Raw genomic sequence first — 23660 nt, 5'->3', positions numbered from 1 at the left:
AAGTTCGGCTGCTTCCAGTGCTTTCCCTGTCAATCACACTGCTGCTCCCCAGCCCCTGCCTGATGATCACTTCCCATTTCAATGACAATCTTGCTTCCACCCACGCCCCGAAGCAGCCCAATTCCTGAGGCAGCCAGGGAGGGGGCCGCGTGGGCTGCGTTAGCTTCCCTCCTCCAGCAGCCTCTAATCTTCTCATCCCCAGGCAGATCTGCTCGGAAGTCGCAGGCTGTGTGTGCGTGAGGGCAGCTCAGCCTGGCCCTGGGCTGAAAGCGCTGTGTACTCGCATCCTCCTTGGAACACACAGAGTCTGGCAGCCCCAGAGCTGTGCCAGGGGCTGAGTGAGGGGCTCCCTGAGGGGCGGCAGGTTTGAGGGGATGGGAGGGGGGTTGCAGGGCCCGCCAAAGAGCTGGGTTCCACTGGCACTGTGCACTCTGCTTCCTCTCTGGGCTCCACCTATGGAGGCTGAGGAAGACCGACCCCAACTTGGCCTGGTTAAGTCACATGGGAGGAGAAAGCAGGCAGGTCTGGAGAAGGGCTCTGGAATCTGTAGCCCACAGTACTCACATCACCTAAAATCCCTCTATGAGCCGCTGTGAGCCTGAGCTGCCCACACCATGGGCAGTGGTAGCCAGACACTGCAGGTGTGACGTTGGAGCGTGTGTGGTCCCCCTGTGTACCCAGGAAGGTGGCTGCATGTCCACAGTGGACACTGACCTCTCCCTGAACAACTGACCCCTCTCAAACTTGCCTCTTCCAAAGTCTCCTTCTCTGGCATTTAGATTTTGATCTCTCTCAACTCCAGAATTGCCCACATTGTAAAGACACAAGGCAAGATGCACTTTCCCTGGGACAGACAGGTGGCCATGGGAGCAAAGACCTGGGCTTCTCATTACAGGACAGCAGGAACTCTCACCACAGCCATTCAGGATGACATACAAGGTTCTCTCGGGCCCCACCTCCCCTGGACCACCACTACCTGCCTGAGCCTGTGCTTTGCTTACCTTGCTTCTTCCCTCTCTAGCATCACCTGTCAATCAGGTCAGCGGGAAACCCCCTCCACCAGGAAGCCTTCCTTGATTTCCCCAGCTGAAGGGGCTCAGCACCCATGGGGTCCCTCTTAATGGCTCTGACCATTCTGACCAGCTTGAGAGTTATCTCAGGCCTGTTTGAACTCTCCACCTCCTCACTCTCTCAAGGTGGTGAGCAATGTCAGAGCCACATTCATCTCTGTATGCCCAACAGCATTTGGCACAATATTCTGCATGCAATGGGAGCTCAACAAATGTTTGTTAAGCTGAATTGAACCAGGTGATAAATCACTGACAGTGAATAACTAATAAAACAATGAGTAGATGAGAAAATAATTAATTAATGGATATAAAATGAATCCATAATGAATAAATAGGTAAATAGATGGGTAAATGGAAGAATGAGGAAATGGGTGATGTGCATGAATGGATAGTTAAATGAGTGAGTGAGTAGATAGCTGGATGGATAAATGAGTAGATGGATGGGACTGATGAATGAGAGAATAGATGAGTGGGTTGACAGATGGATGTAGAGGTGGATGAATCAATAGAGGGATAGATGAGTGAGTGGAAAGATGGGTGATGGATGAATGAATGGATGGATAGGTGGGTGAATGAATGGATGGGTAGATAGATGGGCAAATGGATGGATGAACAGGTGTGCACATGTGTGTGTGAATGGGGGTTGATGGATGGATGGTTGATGGATAGATGAATGGATGGGTAAGTGAATGAGTAGATGGAGGTTGATGGATGAATGGCTGGGTGAGTGAGTGCATAAATGGGTAGGGAGATTGGTAACTGAGTAGGCAGATAGATGAAAAGGTGGACAGGTGGATAGGTGAGTTGGTGGGTGGGTTATTGATGAGTGGATCGATGGCTGGATAGGTAGATGTATGCATGAGTAGAGAGATGAAAGAGTGAATGGGTAAGTAATAGATGGATCGATGATACATGGATGGATGGGTAAGTGGGTGCACAGATGGGTGAATGAATGAACGGGTGAGTAAATAGATGGAATGATGGGTAAATGAATAGATGGATGGATGGGTAAATCGATGGATGGATGAGAGATTGATGGGTGGATGGATTGTTTGATAGATGGCTGAGTGAGGGAGTGGGTGGATGGAAGGAAGGGTAAGTGAATGGACAGATGGATGACTGGGTGGGTGGGTAGCTGGGTAGATGAATGGATGGGTAGGTGAGTGAGTGTGTGTGAGGCCACCGGCCAACTTACCACGAGATTGCCAATGACCATAACAAGCAAGAAGACCAGCAGGCACAGCGACTGCCCAGACACCTCCATGCAGTCCCACATGGTCTCGATCCACTCGCCACAGAGGATGCGGAAGATGATGAGGAAGGCATGGAAGAAGTCCATCATGTGCCAGCGGGGCAGCACACCTGGGTCGCTGATGCGGTGCCTCAGCTCTGAGTAGTTCTTGCCAAAGAGCTGCATGCCCACCACAGCGAAGATGAACACGATGATGGCCAGCACCAGCGTCAGGTTGCCCAGTGCCCCCACTGAGTTCCCGATGATCTTGATGAGTGTGTTCAGGGTGGGCCAGGACTTCGCCAGCTTGAAGACCCGAAGCTGGGGAGGGAGGGGTCCTTGTGAGGGGCTCTGGCTCCCACTGCCCATAGACACCCTCAGCCCCGACAGCTCCTGCCTGAGAACCCAGGGCACCCTTAAAGGTCACCCACACCTGTTTCTCCTCGTTTGTCCAAGAGCACACATTACTGCTTCTCTCCACAGCCTGAGGGCAGCTTCATCGGGCCCTGCTCTGGGAGTCAGGTCAACAGCTCCAGACTCCTCCCCCCAACCCACCCCATCTCTCTGTCCCCACACCAGCCTCCTACCCACCTTGGTCTCACTTCCAGGAACCACCCAGTAGATCCCCCATCATGGAATGTCCCTCTTCCAGAACCCTCCTCATCAGGTATCCTTCTGGGCGAGCTCAAACCATCCCTGACTTGCCCAGTCACCTCCATCTTTCCCTCCTCTCAGTCATCACAGAGAAAGGGAGCTGGGGTTTAGCATTTATTGAACACCCACTGTGCCAGGCCTTATGTTTAGGATGGATCAGCTCATTCAGAACTCCAAATAACTACATGAGGGTGGTACTATTATTACCTCATTTGACAGATGAAGAAGCCAACCCTTAGAGGTGGAGTATGTTGTCTAGGTCCCTTGGCTCTTGGCAGTGGAGTCGGAATTAAAACCCACAGCCTAGGCTTTCTATTTTGCCCCCAACAGCCTGCCTACCTAGCCCCAAGTGAAGCCACTTCCTCCAGAGAGCCTTCCCTGACCTACCTCTAGCCCCATGCCTGGACCTCTTAGACATTTTGAACTCAAAGCATGGTCCACAGACGCATAGCTTTGACATCATCCGAGACCTACTGAATCCACATCTGCACTTTAGCAAGATCCCCAGGCAATTTGTGTGCACATTAAAGTTTCAAAAATGCAGATTCCAAAACCAGCAGGTAGAGCCTCAGCAGACTTGGCTCCACCTGTTGCTTGCCATGTGGCTTTGGGAAATTGTTTCATCTCTCTGAGTGTGGAATGGGAATGTAGCAATACTAGCTCCTCTCCTGGGATCCTATGAGGACTAAAGGGGGCACGGTGAATCACAAAGGGCTTTGCAAATCGTCATGATGGATGGGCACCCCAATTGCCCCTCTGGAGGGAGGGCTATCTCCCTCTGTCTTGCCCACCTCTGTGTCCCCCACATCACCAGCCCTGGGGTACCTAGCAAACAGCTGTTGGGTAAGGCATGAAAGATCACAGTAGGGGTGATTGAGTGGTGACCTCGGAGGGGGTGTGGCTCAGTACCCCAGGCCCCCACCCACTCGCCCCCTGCCGGGCCCAGCCGTGTACCAGGCGGAAGGAGCGAAGCACCGACAAGTTGCCCATGCGGGACAGGCCCAGCTCCATGAGGCTGAGGATGACGATGATGCTGTCGAAGATGTTCCAGCCCTGCTGGAAGTAGTAGTAGGGGTCCAGGGCGATGATCTTGAAGGTCATCTCTGCTGTGAAGATCCCTGTGAAGACCTGGGAAGCAGCGGGAATCAGGGGTTCCCGACGTTTAGGCTGGAAAAAGCCTCTGGCAGCAGGGGCTCCCTGCCTCCTGACTCTTGCTCCTGTAGGGTCCCCCTTCTGGGCTGCCAGCTCTGACTGCGCCCAGAACCCCAGTGGGTGCCTGCTCAGCCACGGCCCAGTCCCTTGGGGACACCTCCAGCCTGATGCCTCCAGCCAACTCTGCTGTTTCCCAGGCATGACCCACCAGCCTGGGCCTCAGAAACAGCCGGGCCCACTGCAGGCTCTGCAGGGACTCACAGCTCTGGGAGGCACCTGGGATCAGGCGAAGCTGGGGTGGGCCTTGACACCACAGCTCTAGACCCCTTCCAGCCCGTGTGGCCACAGGAAGTTTCACACATGCCAAACACACACATTCCCACAAACACGCTTTCATGGCTCATGGCTTTTGCCCATGCTGTTCCCACTTCCTCCCTGTCCACATGCTGACTCTTCCCACTGTGATAACAACCAGCCACCATCTCTGGAGGCTTGACTAGGTACCAAGAGCTGGGCTAGAATGCTTTGCATACATTGTTTCTTTTAATCTGTCCAACAACCCGACGAGAAAAGTATCATTAACCCCATTTTACAGGTACAGAAACTGAGGCACTGAGAGGTTAAGTAACATGCCTGGGGTCAAGTAGCTCATAAATTTGAGAACCAGGAGATGAACTCAGTGCAGTCCTTCAAGATTTAGAGCAACCACTCTCCCTTCTAGAAACGATCCTGAGGTGGGCAGGGGCTGGGCTTCACCTGGTTCACTGACTCATGAGTCCCTGAGCAGCCCAGCTTCAGAAGGCAGAGACTCAAGGTTAAGGAGTCCATCGTGTGATGGGCCAGGCAGCCCCGACCATGGCCTACGGCTCTGAGCTGTGTCAACTGCTATGGCAGGAGGGCGCATGGCTCTGTGAGGAGGGGCTATCGCCTGAGGGTGTGGCTAGCAGGAAGTTGGTGCCATTATATATCAGGCCTTCCTGGAGCCAGGTGGGGTAGTGGGTGGGGTTATCCTGAGGGTGGTGAGGAGGCTCTGCGGTCTTCTGCAGGGGAGGCCTGAGGTCCGAGGGCCTCAGTAGCTGTGGAGGTCAGAAGCAGAGGCATGGCTGAGGCATCTCACTGAGGTCAGCACTCAGGAGTGGGGGTTACCTTGTCCTTGGCACCTGCCCTCAGGAGACTCTGTGCTGAAAGGAGAGAAGGAGAGGCATCTGCACCTGTTGGTGGCCCCAGCACCAGCCCTTTCCCTTCTCCGGAAATGAGGCCCTGTGGCAGTGGGCTGGGGGGCAGGGGATTGCTGTTGGCCCAGGGAGGGCACTAGGATGGCAGGTGGGTGGGCACCTCTGCACTACCATACAGGGCACCACCCATCAGCCCAGCCCATGTGACTTCAGTGGTCCCTTTAGTGCTTGTGCCCAGAGAGAACTGTCCTTCCACCAGCTGGGGTCTTAGGGAAGGGAGAGCCCCCGAAATCCTCCAGCCTCTGCTCAAATTCCTAGGCTGCCCTCACATGTGAAGAGGCATCCTTGGGTTCTGCCGCTTTCCCTGCCCCCATAACTTTTCCATCTCTCTGACCCCATCTCCCACTACTCTTCCAGCCACACTTGCCTCCTTGCCATCACCTCCTCAGGGCCTCTGTACCTGCTGCTCCCTTTCCCTGGATCCTCCCCTCCCCAATCCACAGGACTCACTCCCTTCAGGTCTCTGCTTAAAAGCCACCTAATCAACTCAACAAAACTTCTCAACACTTAAAATCGGGGCCCCACCCACGATTGTGCTTATCCTCTTCCTTGCTTTATTTTTTGTTCCCTCATATGCCACCCTGACATACTGTACGGTAGCTGTGTGTTTGTATGTTGAGTCTCCTCTGGCTAGACTGTAAACTCCACAGTAGGAGGGACCTTTCCTGTCTTACTGTACCTGGAACAGTGCCCAGCCTACAGGCGGGCCATCGATATTGGCTGAATAAGCATGCCAGTGGTTGGGCCTTAGACCTCCTGCAGCGCCCAGCTCCATGTCCCTGTCTTCCTGAGGCCTTCCCTACTCAGCAACGGCCCTCACCCAGCTGCATTCCCTGCGTCGGGCTTTGCTGAGAGCTCCTAAGGGTGGGGCCTGGATTTGCCCTTCCTTGGCCCCAGCCCTCTGGTCTCCCCGGCCACTGCCTGAGGATGCCAGGGTGAGTGAGTGCGTGCTTAAGACCCACGAGTCTTAAGCGAGACATACGCATGTCTCGGTAAAGGAGCTCAGGGAAGACCCCCCACCTCACTTTGCCCAGGTTCGCAGCTGTTCTGGCAGCAAAATAACAGATACAAGGTGGTGTTGGAAGTCAGCAAGAAAAGGACAGCAGAGGGAGGCTCTTGGGGATTGCCTTTGGGGAGGTGATGAGCAGAAGAACCAACAGCATCACCTGGAAGGTCTTCAGAAATGCAGAATCTTGAAGGCCCCAGACCTGCTGAATCTGAATCTGCATTGTGACCAGACTCACAGGTGATTTGAAGTTTGAGAAGTGCTATTTTTGAGCCATGGTTCTTAAACTTGGTGCGCTTTGAACCCCCTAAGGAATTTTAAAAGTATTGATGCCTGGGTCCCACTTCCACAGATTCGAGTTAAGTTGGACTGGAGTACCCAAGTAGCGAGAGTTTTATCAACTTCCCAGGTGATTCTAATGTGCAGCTAAGCTTGAGAACCACTGCTTTAGAAGTACATGAATTTTGGTGTGACTCCTTTCAAAGGTTCACCACTGGCATTGTAAGGACAGGAGATCAAAGCTGGATGGTTTAAGATGTGCAAAGAACGGCAGCCAGACCCGAGTTCCAAAGCAGGGTCTGCCACAGTGGGATCTTGGGCCAGTTTCCCCATCTCTCTGAGCCTTGAGTGTTCCCATATGTAAAATGGGGATAATAATAACACCATAGATGGTTTCTAAGAGTTAGAGCTAATGGACGTCAAGTGGATACTGCCTAAGAGAGGGCGGTTGTTGTTCTCATTGGCCTCATTTATTATAGCTGCTGAAAACTCCAGGCCCAGGCAGGGGCTTCAGATACAAACGGCTCTGCATGATTTATAGGCTCACTGGGATCTAGCAGGCAGGCTGTGAGTGTGGGCACCCACCTCCCCCAACTCCTGGCAGGTGGCACACGGAGTCATCAGTGCTAATGGTGGCTTCCCAGAAAGTGGGAGGACTTTTGAGAAACCCCAAACTCTCCTGACCTTGGCTAATGTCTTTAATGGGATCATCCTGTACACACTGTAAACTTGCTTTTGAAATGTAACACCTTGTGAACATCCTTCCATGCCATTTAAACATCACTTACAGCATTATTTTCTTTTTCCTTTAAAAAAAAATAGTTGTGGGATATTCCACGGTACAGATGTGCCATAAGTAGTTTAACCATTTCTTTGTGATGGGCATTCTTTTGTCCCTATTACAAACATTGCCAGGACTTCCCTGGTGGTCCAGTGGTTAAGACTCCTCCTTCCAATGCAGGGGACACAGGTTTGATCCCTGATTGGGGTACTAAGATCCCACATGCCTCGGGGCAACTAAGCCCGCGCACCACAACTACTGAGCCTGCGTGCTGCAACGAAGAGCCCTCACGCCAAAACGAAAGATCCTGCATGCCTCAACTAAGACCCCACATGCCGCAACTAAGATCTGATGAAGCCAAATAAATAAAATAAATAAATTTTAAAAAACCATTGCCATAATAGATATCCTTTCACATACATATTTTAAAACAACTTGCCCAATTATTTTCTTAGTATAAATTTCTGGAAATGGAATTGCATAGCCAACAAGCATTTTTAGAGATTCTGACACATAACTGCTAAAAGATCCTCAGAGATCGGTTTTAACCAAATCCATGAACCACATGGGATAACTGTTTCCCTCATAAAAATGTTAATTCCTGTCCCACTAACCTTTCCAATCCAATAGGACAAAAGCCATCTTTTACTGTTGCTTTGTTGGATATTTCTTTGATTTTTGTATTTCTCCTTTTGTGAAATTGCCTGTTCATATCCTTTACTTGTTTTCCTATTAGGGTGTTTGCCTTTTTTTGTTGTTGTTTATATATATACTTTATATATTAAGGGTATTATCCCTTTATCTACCATGTGCATTGCAATTTTCTTGGTTTGTCATTTATCTTTGTCGTTGTACTTTCTAAAAATTATAAAATATTTTAAGCATATAAACAAGTATAGAATAATATGATGCGTCCTTTGTACCCACTACCAAACTCTACCAAATATTAACATTTTGCCATATTTGCTGCAAATCTTGTTTCATTTTTCCCTCAAAATAATAGCAAAGACTTAAATAGCATTTACTATATGCCAGGTACTGTACTAGTGCTTTACATATATTGAATCACTTAATCCTCACAATAACTCTATGAGATATTATTGTTATCCCCATTTTACAGATAGGGAAACTGAGATACAGAGAAGTTAAGTCACTGGCCCACATGATGGAACCTGACATGAACCTAAACAGTTGTCTTCTTCTGCATAGTCTTGATCACCACCTGCCATCGCAGGTAAAACCCATAGGACTACATTCACTCCAAGGTAATCACCATCCTGAATTTGATGTTTATCATTCCCATGCATGTTTTTACAGTTTTAATGCATAGTATTTTTGCATCGTTTTAAGGTTTCTATAACCATATGTGTTCTTTTTTGCAAGTTCCTTTTATTCTTAACATCATGTTTGTGAGATTTATCCATACTGAAAGATGTATACATATTCCTTCTAATTGTGCACAGTATTTCACAGTATTCATACGGTGCACTAACTGTGCACAGTATGAAAACACCACAATTTATTTATCCATTTTTAAGTGGAGGGATAGACATTTAGATTGATTCCAATTTTCCCTGTGACTAACAATGCAGCAAAGAGCTTTCTTGTACATGTCTCCTTATACAGACGTGTGGGACTTTCTGAAGAATATGTATATCTGAAATTGTTATAGGGTATGCATATCCGTGACTTATCAGATACTGTAAAACTGTTCCCTGAAATGGTTGTAACAAATTGACACTCTTACAAAGTGTGAGTTGCCGCTGTTTCATATCATTGCCAACACACAGAATTTTACTTCTGATTCTCTAATGGGTGAGAAACAGTATCTCAGTGTTGATTTAATTTGCATTCCTCTGTGTTTCTTTTCATCTGTTTATAACTATCTGAATTTCCTCTTCTGTCATTTCTTCTGTCCATTGTTGTGGTTGTGTTTTTGCCAGTGGATTGTCCCTCTTCTCTTTATTGATGTGTAAGCATTCAATGCATATTCTGGATTCCATGTCTTTCCAGTTAAATACTTTTCATAACATCAATTTCCAGTTTGGGGTAGTGATTTCACTTTGTTTACCATATCCTTTATGGTACACATATTACAAATTTTTTAACATAGGTAAATTTAGCAATCTTTTCTTTCATGGTATGAACTTTTTGTATGTTGGAGAAAGCCTTCCTAAGCTCCAAATTTTAAATATTCTTCCACATTTTTATTCTAAAAGCTTTAAAATTTTATTTTATTGCTTTTAGGTGTTGAATCCATTTCCCTGCAACTAATGAATGAACATGGTATGGGGTAGGGATCTAATTTATTTTCTTCCATAGAGATAACCATTCTGGGGACTTCCCTGATGGTCCAGTGGTTAAGACCCCATGCTTCCAGTGCTTCCACTGCAGGGGGCGTGGGTTCGATTTCTGGTCCAGGAACTAGGATTCCGCATGCCATGCAGTGCAGCCAAAAAAAAAAAAAAAGGAGATAACTATTCTTCCCAATCTTATTTATTGAATAGTCTGTCATTTTCATATTGATTTATAATGCCATCTCTGATATTTATCAAGTCTCCAAATATGCATTTCTTATTTCTGAGTTCTTGATTCTGTAGTACTGGTCCATTTTTCTATATTGCACCAATACTATAATGTTTCAATTACTATAGCTTTATAATACATCTTATACATGGTACGGTAAGCTCCCCAGCTGATTCATTAATTTGCTTCATAGACATTATTTTTCCATATTAATTTTAGGATCGCCTTTTCAAATCCCATGGGTAAAAATGTGTTGGGATTTTGATCAGAATTACATTAAACATCCAGGTTAATTTGGTAAGAACTGATATCTCTACAGTATTCAGAATTTTATCCATGAAAATGGCATATCTCTTCACTAATTTATTCTTTTATATTTTTCAATGGTTTTGTAATTTTTTTCATATAAAATTTACAATCTTCTGCTACATTTATTCCTAGATTCCTCACAGTTTTTATTGCTATTGTAAGTGTTAACTTTTAGAAATTACTCTCCAAATGATCATTGATGGTGGCTAGGAGCAGAATTAATTTTAGTATGCAGAGTCTGTACCTACCAACATTGCTGAACTCTCTTACTGGTTCTAATTGTCTTTCTGTAGATTTTCTTGGATTGTTTCTATAGATAATTCTTCTTTTTCTTCTCTTACCACACTGACAAGGACTCCAGTATAATTTGGACTCGAAGCAGGGAGATGGGAGAAAAGCTAGTGCTGCAGCACAGCAGTGTAAGGCACTAGGTAAGAGGATGAACTCTAGATACAAATGGCTTGGGTTTGAATCTTGGGTCTTTCACTTCCTGGCTGTGTGACCTTGGTTAAATTATTTCACCACTCTGTGCCTCTGTTACCTTATTAGTAAAACAGGGGTAATAATAATACCATCCCCCTTACTGGTTGTTATAAAAATTAGGTGTTCAACAAGTATTAGCTATGATTGCCAGGATCACTTCGTGTGTTAATTTTTCAGACATAGCTTCCAGGAACACCCAGGTATAAATCTGAACTCCAAATCTGTATAAGGTCAAATTCATAGTCACAAGCTTCTGGAGGTTACCTTCCCCACCCCCTCACCCGCCTCCAGCCCTGGCTGAGACTGACAACCTTCCTTCCTTATTGTTTCCCAGGGTCAGTGTGTGGATTTATTTGAGTTCACCACTTTACTGAACATAGGGTCATATTCTTATGGGGCTACTCAGTTCCAAACCCTACCTGCACTGTCCCAAATATGAGTCCTGTCCCTGCGTGTTCACAGAAATCCAAGCCCCCAGGATTACTCAAATCAGCACCCCTCCCACCCCCTAGGGCAACTACAGAACGATTTCACACGTTTACTGCTATGGTTTTTAAGTACCTCTTTGTTTTTGGCACTTGGGGGTTTTTGTTACTTTCTCATGAACTTTATTATGCATGTCAAAGAATGTTTGCTGTATTTTTGTTTCACAGTTGGAAACATCTCAGGTTTCCTTGTCCACAGTATTGCTAGGAACAGACGTTTCATTTGCCTTTTGCCTTTGTTTATATGATGGGCTAAACATTAGTGAAATCTATCATTCTTCTCCTTTATGGAATTTGTCTTTAGTGACATGCTTGGAAAGGATTTTTTCACACCAAGATTATTTACCCATGCTTATTTTTGTGATTTTGTTTCTTTACATTTAATATTTAAACCATCTAGAATATATTAACTGCAAGACAATCAAAACCTTACATACTAGCAATAAAGCTATCCAAACAGAACAAAATAGAGCTGTAATCCAATGACATGACCCATTACTAATAACTGAACCACAAATTTAACACGACTGCAATTCAATCACAACTTAATGCTCCAGGGAAGCCACCAGTGCTCTTCATCACCTCGACTGCTGCTCAGTCCAACCCAACGGTCACATTCCATTAAAACTGTATTCAACTGAAATCCTATGTACCCACCCTCTGAAGACCACCCAACACAAGGCAGGCACAACTGTGCCACAAGACTCTTACAGACTGATACCTAGCTTTTCCTTCTGTTTGTATACAGAAGAAGAAAAGAAAAGCAGAATCACAGCAAAACGGACTCACATTTGTGAAAAAGTTTGAATAGACCCTGTAGAGAACTATCTAGAGTTCTGGATATGGTGGTAAGTAATAAGGGAAGAAAATCCTCACACTCCACAGTGTAGGAGACATGTCTACGTGTGGGGGCCACCTGTGCAGCTGGGACCAAGACAGGGCTGGGTCTGCAAGAGGAGAGAGCTTGGAATGAATGACCCCCTCCCCCCACTCAACCTCAGTGATGATCCCAGGAGCTCCTTTCAGAGGCCAGTGGGCTCTCTGCAGCTTTGCTCTAGGATCTTCTGCAGAAGGGTCGACCCTTTTTTACCTGGACAGAGCCAGTAGGACCCTGTCCCCCAGAGTCAGGAGACAACAGCTACATGCCCAGCTATGCCATCACTATGTCACCTCTCTGGCCTCAGTTTTCCATCTTCAGAGTGAAGAGCTAGGACTTGATTTGGTGTCAAGAAGAAAAAAATCAGAATTAGAACCCAGACATTCTGACTTCCAGGGACAGTCTCCTTAATAACAACAACGAAGATAATAACCACAGCTATCATTTATTTTGAGTGCTTATGGTTTATCAAACTCTGAGCCAAGCACATTATACACATTATCTTATTCAATCCTCATTAGCTTCCTATGAAGTTGATATTGTCATACTAATTTTACATTTATTAAATTCAACAAATACTTACTGTACCAATTACTGAAACTAAGTAATTTGCTAGAGGTCACATAGTAAGAGCTGAGTCAGAATTCAAATCTGGCTCTGCCTGATTTACTCACTCCATCCATCCATCCATCCATCCATCTGTCTCTCTATCCTTCCCTTCCTCCTTCTCTCCATCCAGCCATCCATCCATCCTTTCCCTAAGAGAACTGCCTCTTTTTGCATGCACTCTCCTCCTCCGTTACTAACTGCCACACCTCATGTCCCCACACATTTCAGGCTCACACTCAACTCACTTTTGTTTTCTAGCTTTTGGGCATCTTTATCCCTAACCTCTCACTCCCAATTACATCTGTCACGAAAGCTGATCCTGAGGCTCCGCCCACAAGGTCTTCCACAATGACTCCTATCTTCAGAAGATCCTTTCGTGTTCTGAGTCACTCCTCCCTTACCCACAAAGGCTGTGCCAGCTGGCCAAGAGCCCTTCACAACACGATGCCCATTTGAGAGTCAGCTGCCAGCAGCCCTTACCAGGTTTCCGACCTGCAGCATCTCCTCAAATTCAGTTGTCATGTTGTAATGCTCCAGTGCCATGAAGAGTGTGTTAATCACGATGCACATGGTGATGGTGAGGTCAGCGAATGGGTCCATGACCATGATCTTCACTCTCTGCTTGATGGACATCCACAGTGGACAACACTCCCAGATCAGGTAGCGCTGGGCAAAGCGATTCCAGCATGGCGGATACTTGCGGTGAGACTCCAACTCTGGGTGGGAGGGGGCGGGGCAGAGAGCCAGTGAGCTGGTTTGTTTTTGTTGACCAACTCTTATATAACTCGTGGTATTCCAGAAAAGATGTATGACCTACCCAGGAGATGACAGGGCTGCTACATGACAGGGGGACAGAAAGAGGGGCAGGGATGACTAAGGGAAAGAGTGGCCTATGTCCTGGCTCCTTACTCTGGGAATACGGGAGAAGAGGGCCACAGGGACAGAAAACCAGGATGGATGTGGGGAAAACTGGGACAAGATAGATTTGGACAAATGTGGGCTCTCTTGAGACAACACTCCCACATAGATCTGCGGACACTCAGGGGAGGTATAGGCTGAGACAACATCTGAGACAGGCGAGTTCAGATATAAGGACACCCAGGACCCAACAGGTAGGAACAGATGTGGATATCTGAGACATGTCAGGACAGATGCGGGGGGGATGCCTGGGACAGAAGTCATGTTGGACAGGAGAGGACAAATCAGGGGGTGCCAAGTTCAGGATGGATTGGATGTGAGGTTGCCTAAAGTGGGACAGGCTTGGACAGATGTGGGAGGCTTGGAATAACCTGCGGTAGATATGGGGATGGCTGGGATAAGCTAGAACAGGCATGCTTGGGATGGGATGGTCCCAGCAGACATGGGAATGCTTGGGAGAGGACAGGATGAGACCAATGAGCCCCTAGGACAGGCCAGGACAGCTGTGGGGATGCTTGGAAGAAACACAGACATGGCTCCTGAGGATGCCCAGGAAAAAACACGCTGGAACAGACGAAAAGACACCCAGGACAGGCCACAGAGACTGAAAAGTCTGGGACAGCTGTGCGGATGTCCAAGGCAGGCAAAGCAGCTGGGGTGAACTTGGCTCAGGCCTGGCTAACTGTGAGGGTGCTCAGACTAGAAGTGGGGAGTGTTTGGATGACACCAGGGCTGACCTTCCAGTACGCTGGTGAGGACGCTGACTGCACTGAGGGTTCGCCGCCGCTCTCCTGGCTCCTCGAAGCCATCCACACACGGAGCCTGGGGGGTCAGCATCTGAGGCCTGCCTGGCTCCTCCGACGGTGTGGTCTGGGTGTAACCGGGAGATATGCATCAGCCTGGGGACGGGGGTCTGCCTGGATCTGGGGCAGCTGCCCCAGACTCAGGTTGGAGAGGTCACAGGGGGCCACATGGGGGTCTTGATGGGACACTGGGTGCTGGGCTTCTTTGCTCCCAACTCCCTCCCAGCTAACAACTCCCCTCTCGCCAATCATTATCTCCTTCATTCTCTTTTTTTTTCACCATCTCTCATTAGTGGTGATTCCTGAGTGTGGACGGGAAATGACATGTACCAGGTTCTTTTAACCAGATGCTGACATATACATTAGTACATGCAAAAACAATCTGGGAGTCTTAATTGACCCCAAGCTCCCCAGAGTCAACAAAAGCTGAAAAAAAATCCACCGTGCTCTAAGGTGACATTAATGGAAGCATAAAGCACAATGTTCAGACACAGCTGGTGGGAGCTTTTGTGGAGGCAGGTTGGCTACATCTACCAAGAAAATTTTACATTGGCTCTGCATTTCCTTGTCTAGTAATCAAACTTCATAAATAATTATACACGTGCACCAAAAATACGTATGCAACAATGTTCACTGCAGCGTTGTTGCAAATACCGTAAAAACAAAACAACTGATCAATAGGAAGAATATTAAAATCAATTATGGATACAGTCCAACTCGGGACTCTGACGCAGACAATAAGGAGAACGAGGCTGTTACACATATGTTCCCATGGGAGCACTTCCAAGACAAACAGTTTGATGAGAAAACAAGAAAAAGATCTGGAAGATAACACACTAAATTGTTAAAGTGGCTATATCCGGGGAATGGGATTGTGTGGGAAGGGCAAGGAGTTTTACTTCTGCACTGTTGGATTTGTTTTCAACGTGCTTGTGTCATTTTTGTAAGTAAAAGAACCAGGCCTACAAATGGAGACGGGGTGTGTCCTAATGAAGGGGGTGGCAGCAGACATTCCCGAGGCTTACTTCAGAGCCCCCCACAGAACCAAGAGGGGCCTGCAAAGACTTCATGTCAGCATGGCCGTGCATGACCACAGTCCGTGAGCCCAAGCTGGGGCTGCTAAAGGCACTGCGCTGTTCAGCGTGCAAGAGTGAGGCTCCATAATCTGTCAGAGGGAAGATGGGCCTAGACAATGCAGGGTGGCAGAGCCAGGGCCCGGGGTGGGTACCAAAATGATCTGGGCTCAAGTTCAGGTCAGCTTTTGCGATTGGTAGGACTGCCTTGAACTGTTGCCTAGGGAGGGAGTGAGCTCCCAGTCATTGAAGTATTCAAGCAGAGGCACCTGAGAAAGCTGAGATAGCTGGTGGAACAGTAGTACCCTAGGTCCAATGCAACTACAAATCTGGCCAGCTTAACTCACAAGCATGTCTTAAATTCTCCCAACTTCTCTCCTTTACCATCTGTGATAGTTTGGGTTATCACTCAGCAAATATTTACCTTTTCCTCTCCCACTGTGACTGAAGCAAAATTCCCTGTCTTATTGGTGACACGCCTGCTTTGGCCAAGGGAGTGTTAGTGGACATGATGTGAACAGAAGCTTTGAATGTGCTTGTGCCATTTGCCTTGCTCTTGTGCTCCAGTAATCCTCCAGGAAAAGAGCTTCCCCAAGTAGCTGCCACACTTTCAGCCCGGGACAAAGACAAGGGGAGCAGCCCTGAGCCTAACCTATAGTATGGAGCCAGGCCATGTGCAGTCTGAGGCAGAGCTGCCCAGCCAAGGTCAACCTAGACCAGCCAAACCATGGTCAACTTGCAGAGAAGTGAGCGTGAGAATAAAGGCTTGTTGTTAACCGTTGACTTTGGGGGTAGTTTGGTACACAGCAGTATTGTGGAAATAGCTGACTGATACACTGTCCTAGTGCAAGCTGTCATCATCTCTTTCCCAAAACTACTACAACAGCCTCCTAACTGGCCTCTTCTCTCCCCTCTATTCTCTACACAGCTGAAAGGGATTCCCTTAAAAAGTAAATCAGATCATGATAATCCTCTGATCAACAACTCCCCCCATCTTACTCAGAGTAAATCCAAACTTTTCTATAGTTTACAAGGCCCTGCATAGCCTAAATCCTAACTCCTCGAACTCATTTGATATCCCCTTCTGTTTCCACCACACCCAGCCCTGCCTGGCCCCTCTCATCCCTTAAACATGTTGAGCTTATTCCTCTTCAGTGCCTTTACACTTTCTGTCCCTTCTGCCTAATACACTATTTTTCCACATCTTCGTGGCTGGCTCCCTAAAATCATCTGTTGGTCAATTTTAACGTCACCTCCACATAAAGGACTTCCCTGCATATTCTAACTAATAGCCCCCATTCCCAGCCCTCCCCCTAGCAACTATCAATCACATGACCCTTACTGGTCCCTAGAAATATTGATCAGTTTACTCTCTGTCTTCCTGCCTACGATGCCAACTCCATGAGGTCAGAGCTCTTGTCTGTTCTGTTCACTGTTATATCCTTGGAGCCTTAAAGACTGGCACTCTACGCAGAGGGCTGGCACTGGATAGATATGGGTTAAATGGATAAATACCTGGCACTCAGGGGCTTGAGTTAAGTTCTAGCTCTGTCCCTAAGATGACGGGGGCAGGGAGGGGCATGGGTAGGAGGGAGAAGAATCTGTTCAAGGTGCCTCCCCCACTCCCTCTGCCTTTGGGGCCAGGCACACACACAGACAGCAGGCAAAGTAAACCTTCACCCTCTGCCCCAAATTAAAGTGAGCTGTCTGTTGGGCCTGCCGCCTCCTATGTTGATGAAGAAACCACTATGTGCCCGACACTGTGCTTTGTTTTCAGACTAGAACTGGGCAGAGGTGTCACCAGGGACCCAGTTGAAGCAGGGAAGGCATCCTCAGAGGCCTACAGCCTGCTAATCTCTTTAACTTTTCAACATCTCCATCTTGGTCCACTAATTCCTTTAACTTTGCAGATAACCCCCTTGGCCCGCTAATCCCTTTAAGGTTATAAATGGGCCCCACAGAAGTGAGAATGGGTGAAGTCAGAGTTCCCGGTAATGAAGTGTTTGAACTTGGATTCCTCCGGACACGTGCAGTACAATGAGATGATTTTCTCCCTAATGAGATTAGGGAATTCTATTAGCGCTCCAGCTGTTGACCTGATTCCACAAGGCTGAGGCTCCAGGGCTGGACCTGCAGCAACTGGGAATCTGTGTTCTTGGGAAGCCAGACCCCCACCCTCCAGGTAATGGCCAGGTGGGTCCCCAGACCCACCCAGAAGCTATGGTCTGCACCCAGTGCATTCCCAGGACCCTCTCCTTGACTCCCTGCTCCAGAGGAGCACGAGGGCCCCAAGTCTTCACTCCTTCCGTCCTGCTCAATAATAACAATCAGAGATAATAATAATTATTATTGAACATGAAGCAAGTACTGGTCTAAGCACCAGACAGGTATTAACACTTTTAGTCCTCACCACCACCTTCTGATGTGGATATTATTTTTATTTCCACTTAACAGATGACGAAATTGAGGCAGAGAGAGATTAACTGCCTGTGCAAAGTCCCACAGCTAGAGCAAGTGTCTGAGCTGGAGCAAAACAGGCCATCTGGCTGTGAGCACCCTCTTCAGCCTGCCTCCACCTTCCTGATCAGGTTTCCCTGTCTTGCCCTGCTTCCTCAGAAGGTCTGCCCTCCTCCACCTCCTGCAGGCCTCAGGGTCTGAGACCCACATTTGCCCTTTTCCTGGGTGGGCTGCTCTGAGCCCTGTGCTGGGGGCAGGGGTCAGCAAGGGCACTCGGTGACTGGTTGGGCAGACATCAGCCTGTCATGGGATAGGCTGACTGAGCGATCAAAGCTCTGACTGGCCTCTCATGATCTGGCCCTCCCTTCCCGTCACCTTTCTGACAATTGCTCCAACTCCCCTCCGGTTTACTCCCTGGTTTCCAGCCACACTGCCCTCGTGGCATTTCCTCTAGGAAATACACTAGGCATGCTTCTGTCTCAGGGCCTTTGCACTTGCTGTTCCTTAGGCCTGGAACATGTTTCCCACAGATGATGCAATGACAGTATGTTACTACAACATTATCACCACATCAACGTACTCGTGCGTGTCCTGATTGCTTTACGCGTTCATCCTGGCTTCGATCCTGAGGTGGGTATTTTATTTTATTTTACTATTTTATTTTATTTTTTGGCTGCACCGCGTGGCATGCGGGATCTTAGTTCCCTTAGCAGGGATCAAACCTGCGCCCCCTGCAGTGGCAGTGTGGAGTCTTAACCACAGGACCACCAGGGAATTCCCTGAGGTGGGTATTTTAAATCCATTTTACAGACAAGAGACCTGAGGCACAGAGAAATAAAATAACTTGCTCACAGCCAACCAGCTGGTAAGCAAACCCCATCTGTCTCCAGAATCTGGGTGCTAACCCCTCTGCTACACCACCCCTCACCTGGTTCCCCGCTCCTTGCCTCCTTCAGGTCATTGTTTAAATGCCTTGTAATAAGGGGGTTTCCCTTTCCCTCTTCCCCACTTTCGTCCTCGCACAGTACTTAGAGCTTGGGCTAATATTACTTGACATGTATCAGTTTGTAACGTGCCAAAATATTTTGAATTTGATGAATAACTGTCGCCCAGAAGCTCAGAAGTGTTCCCTTGCCACTCTGGCCCTTCTCCAGATTCTCCATGATCCGCAACTCTCCAGGGCTCACACCTGGCACACACAAGACCTCTAGGGCGCTGGTCCTGTGTCACCACAGTGTCTCAGTGCCAATGCCTTACTCGCTGCTAAATATTTAACTGTCATCCCTGTTTATCATCATTACATACCATATATGCATACATACACACTTGTCTTCTTTCTTTAACTTTTGTCTGTCTGGAAGCTCTAGGAAGCAGAGATTTTTTGGTAGGCTTATTCACCCCCAGAGCTCAGTACACAATAGGCGCTCAATAAATACTTGGTGAATACTTGACTTTACTCTAAAAGTAAAATACTTTTAGACCTGGCTCTGGTGACCAGTCTGGGAGATGGGACCCGCCCGACGCTGCATGGCGGGGCGGACTCACCGTGTCCAGGGGCCGCTCCAGCATCATAGGGCGGAGGAGGCGGCTCCCTGGGTAAGTGGCCTCAGGGTCGCCTGCCCCCAGCAAGGAGACCACCCCGTTGCAGTCCACAGCGCTGTCCCTTTTGCCATTGAGGACGTGGCTTGGAGTTGAGGTTCCGGGACTGGGTTGTCCCTGGGCACTAGGCCGGCGCAGGGGCCAAGGCACCAGCAGTGATGTGCGGCGGCTCTCACTGTCCCCGGCTGTGCTGTTTTCATCATCTGCAAAATCTGTCTCAGAACCCACGTCCCGTCGGCGGAAGGTGAAAATGCTTCCATGGCTGGAGCGTGGCTTCAAGGAGGTCCTGCTGAGGCCGTGGGTGATGCTGAAATGATTCTGAGGGCACACAGAGAGGGGACATGATGAAGACGGCTCTCCCCGTGCTCCCAGCTTGTCACTTGTGGCTTTGGCCCCAGCTCAACTTGGAGCATTGAGGGCTTTTGTCAGCCACATAGGAACTGGATGGGCTGAGCCGGGGGTGCTCAGAGGAGGGGTGCAGCGTTAGAGGCAATCCTGCATCTTCTGGGATCTCTGCTTACCTGAAGCCTGTGCCTCTGGGGCTTTGAGATTGAAGCTTATCTGGGGGAGAAGGGGGCAGGAAGGCCCCTGCAAACAGGCCTGGCCCGAGCAGGGCCTGGGGCAATCAGTCATGTCCCTCACTCATTTGGGCACATCCTTGAGCTCCTACCAATCCACACCATGGGGAGACCCTCAGTCCCAGCCCCAATGCTGGGGACTTAGCTGAGGTTGGGGATATCCTAACACCCAAACCTACCCTATCCCTCTGCCCAGGGCTCCTCCACTCTAAGAGTGGCCATGGGAAACAGGAGGGGCTGGGAGGGGGCTCAAGGAATATTCTCCTTGGGGAGCAACCGTGGGGGCTGTGACAGCACCAGGGGACTAGCACGATGGCCTTTTGATGCCGGATCCACCCTGAAAGGGCCAGAGCCACGGCCGGAGATTACCACTGCTCGGGGACCATCCTCCGAGTCGGACTTGGGGAACCTGTCATCCCCACACTCCTCCGACCCTGAAGACATTTGTTTTCTCTGCTTGCTCCTTCCCTCGTGGGAGATTACTGCAGCCAAAGGGGACATCTCCAAGGAGCTGCGGGACACGGTGTCCACACCCCTGATGGTGAGGGCCTGAAAAACGGTGGAAGAAGGGATGTCTTGGTCATTGAGACATGATGCAACCTCAGGCCAAGGTAGGCCAGGCAACTCTCAGCACCTCTGTTTTCCCCAACAGTTAAGTGGACCTGCCCACACCCCCCCAAACGAGTACATCATGGAGAGGTGAGCTCAGACAGACCCAGGATGTTTTGAGAAAGATCCAGATCCAGGGATGAAGAGAGTAGTGGCTTAAGTGGGCAGTTCTTGCAAGAGTGGAGGGTTGGGGCAGGTGGGAGAGGGGGTGTTGATGAGCCGAGGTAGTGACAGAACTAGAGGGCAGGGGATCTTCGAGAAGGTTCGGCTGGTCAAAATGGCTGCTGCAGGATGTGGCATGGAGCAGTGAGAAGGAAGTGGATGTCCTTGGCCTAGCTTCTAAAAAGTTTGCTCTGCAGTTAGCCTCCGGCACCCACCACGTGTGGAACTGTGGGGACAGCCATGGCAGCATCGCCAGTGCTCATTTGCTGAGCCTGTTCAGGCCTCCGACCTTGGATCTTCCTCACTACCCCATCAGAAGGCATCCGTTGACTAGGATAAACTATGTCTGTGGACACATGGTTCTCTCCTACCCAGCATGCACTAGGCTCACGGCGACCACCTTTAGCCGGGAGCTACCACATTTACCCACCTGGCACCACCATCACCCAGAAGACACCACGGTCATAGGGAAGAGCGTTCCTCAGCAGGCACCATACTCACAGGACCCACCTTTACTCAGCAGGCACCACTTTTACCTCCCCATGAACAGGCTCTTGTCTTTACCCAGCAGGTAACAAATTTTTACCCAGCAGACACCACATTCACAGGAAATACCTACACCCACCAGACACTTGCTTTACCCAGCAGGCGCCAGTTTTACCCAGCATGCATCACTTACAGCCACCAGCTTTTACCCAGCAGGCGCCACACTTATAGGCATCCACAATCAGGTGAAGGCTTGTTCTGGAAGCTCCTTGGCCACACTGCTCACCCACCTCATGCTCTTTCTTGAGCATCTCCATGGCTTCCTGGAATCGCTTTTCCTTCTCCTCTGTCTCAGCAATGGTGGCTTGGTTTTGCTCCTCGTAGGCCATGGCAACCACAGCCAGGATCAAGTTCACCAGGTAGAAGGAGCCCAGGAAGATGACAAGCATGAAGAAGATCATGTAGATCTTCCCTGCAGACCTCAGGGTCTGGGGGAGCAAGGGGGCAGAGGTCATCTTCACTGCGGCCCCTTCCGGGTCAAGGTCATAAATCCCAAGTTGCCCAGCCTGGCTGTGCCAGGGGTTCAAATGGCCACAGCCTGGAGAACAGGTAGAACATGTCCCACCTATAGAGGGAAGTGTCCTAACCTACTGAAGAGAGTGACCTGCACACAGGGGGCAGTACCCCACCCATGGAAGGAGGCAGAACATTTCAGTTGACACAGGAAGTGTCACATAGGGTGGACCAGTGTTCCACTAACAGAGCATGGAGTATCCTATATAGAGGGCTGGGTACTTGGTCACCAGCTAAAGGAAAGTTTCTTTGCGTGCTGAGTCCCCATCCCTCAAACGTCCCCTGTGCCTCCTCTCTTCTGACCAGTGGGGAAGCTGCTGGGGCGCTTGTGACTAGTCATTTGTGCAGCCTGGGCCCTGGTGCTAGACACTGAGCCCATTCCTGGCAGCTCTCTGCTGGCCCCATGCACCCACGTACCTGCTGGTAGAGGCGCTCCCAGCAGTCCTGCGTCATCAGTCGGAAGAGTGCAAGAAAGGCCCAGGCAAAGGAGTCGAAGCTGGTGTAGCCGTGGTCAGGGTTCTCGCCTGCCTTCAGGCACCTGTAGCCCTCGGGACATGTCCTACGGCCAGACACACAGACTTTATCCCATGCTGTGGGGGGCCCTCTGCCCCTGAGACGCTAGCTCCACAAACCTACTGCCACATTGCAGGGTCCTGCCGCCGTGACTTTTCATGCTGTGCCTCCCACCCGGGACACCGTCTTCCTCTTTTCTCTACCCATCTGTATGCTGCTAGGCCTAAATCCAGCTCCCTCTGCCCATGTGACACACCATCCCAGCTGCTGTCTGCATTGCCTCTCCCCTCCCAGAGGAAGTGCCAAGGGCCTGGCTCAGATTTCTTCCCTGCCTGCCTACCCCAGGGGAGCTGGGCACAGTGCAGACACACAGGGGGAGCATGAGGCTGAGGTGAACAGGATGGAGCCCAAGGCAAAGATCAGGCGGCCGTGGGGCTGTGGGATGATTCTAGGGTGGATGGGCTGGGGCCCGGCCATGTCTGGAGGGGACAGCCTCTCTCCCAAAGAGGGAGCGCTGGTATGGAGTCACGAGTGGAGTGAGTGTGTGAGAGAGAGGATGGGGGCAAGGGGAACTTGGCAAGGAGGAGGATGCAGCCAAGGGGCCTCTGTGTCTTGCTAATGTCCTAAATTAAGAAATTAAGACTTTTTCTTTAGAGATAGGAAGGGCTCTGCGGCCATTTGAACCCCTGGCACAGCCTTGCTCCCCCAGACCCTGAGGTCTGCAGGGAAGATCTACATATTCAGAGATGCGGGACTACAGCCCCGAAGAGCACCTCCCTTAGGTGAGCCTGTGTGACCCTCCCCATAACAACCTATGACACAGTCACACTGACCCAGGTGCCGGTGTGCACAGGGCCCTGGAAGCTGCACGTGGCTACTGGGCATCTCTGGGTACCACACCCAGGCTGCAGGTCCAGGCCCTGCTTGCCCTGGAGGAGAGTCTAGGCTGCCAGGGGAGGCCATACTCACTTTTGACCTAATGGACGGATGAGGAGGGAGGAAGTGAAGACAGGAGGGGGTGGGTGCCGCCCTGGGGGGCTTTGGGAAGGGAATGGAGCCAGGGTTGGGCTATTGTGGGGCCCTGCAGGGTTTCCTGGGCTGCCCCCCAAGTCCAGTCCCATCTTCAAGGCTCTGTTTGCCTTCCCTGAAAAGTCAAACCCCCATCTCTTTCTTCACCCCTTCCCAGCTGTCT

The 23660-nt window shown here is 49.4% G+C and overlaps 1 protein-coding gene across 1 annotated transcript in view; it reads right to left on the bottom strand.

Annotated features, from left to right (window-relative positions):
- Positions 1 to 23660, bottom strand: part of SCN5A (sodium voltage-gated channel alpha subunit 5) — a 103422-nt gene that overhangs the window by 40638 nt on the left and 39124 nt on the right. Inside the window, exons 9-16 of the mRNA XM_060021402.1 lie at positions 22373 to 22514; positions 21673 to 21870; positions 20495 to 20674; positions 19494 to 19865; positions 14353 to 14485; positions 13178 to 13413; positions 3910 to 4083; positions 2266 to 2622 (exon numbers count right to left, since the gene is read on the bottom strand). Coding sequence (XP_059877385.1) covers positions 2266 to 2622; positions 3910 to 4083; positions 13178 to 13413; positions 14353 to 14485; positions 19494 to 19865; positions 20495 to 20674; positions 21673 to 21870; positions 22373 to 22514 — 1792 coding nt within the window. The remainder of the gene's footprint in view (positions 1 to 2265; positions 2623 to 3909; positions 4084 to 13177; positions 13414 to 14352; positions 14486 to 19493; positions 19866 to 20494; positions 20675 to 21672; positions 21871 to 22372; positions 22515 to 23660) is intronic.

This window comes from Delphinus delphis, chromosome 10 (assembly GCF_949987515.2).
Source record: "Delphinus delphis chromosome 10, mDelDel1.2, whole genome shotgun sequence".
NCBI lineage: Eukaryota > Metazoa > Chordata > Mammalia > Artiodactyla > Delphinidae > Delphinus > Delphinus delphis.
Note: the sequence above shows the minus strand (reverse complement) of the source record. Positions and strands in the feature narration are given on the sequence as shown.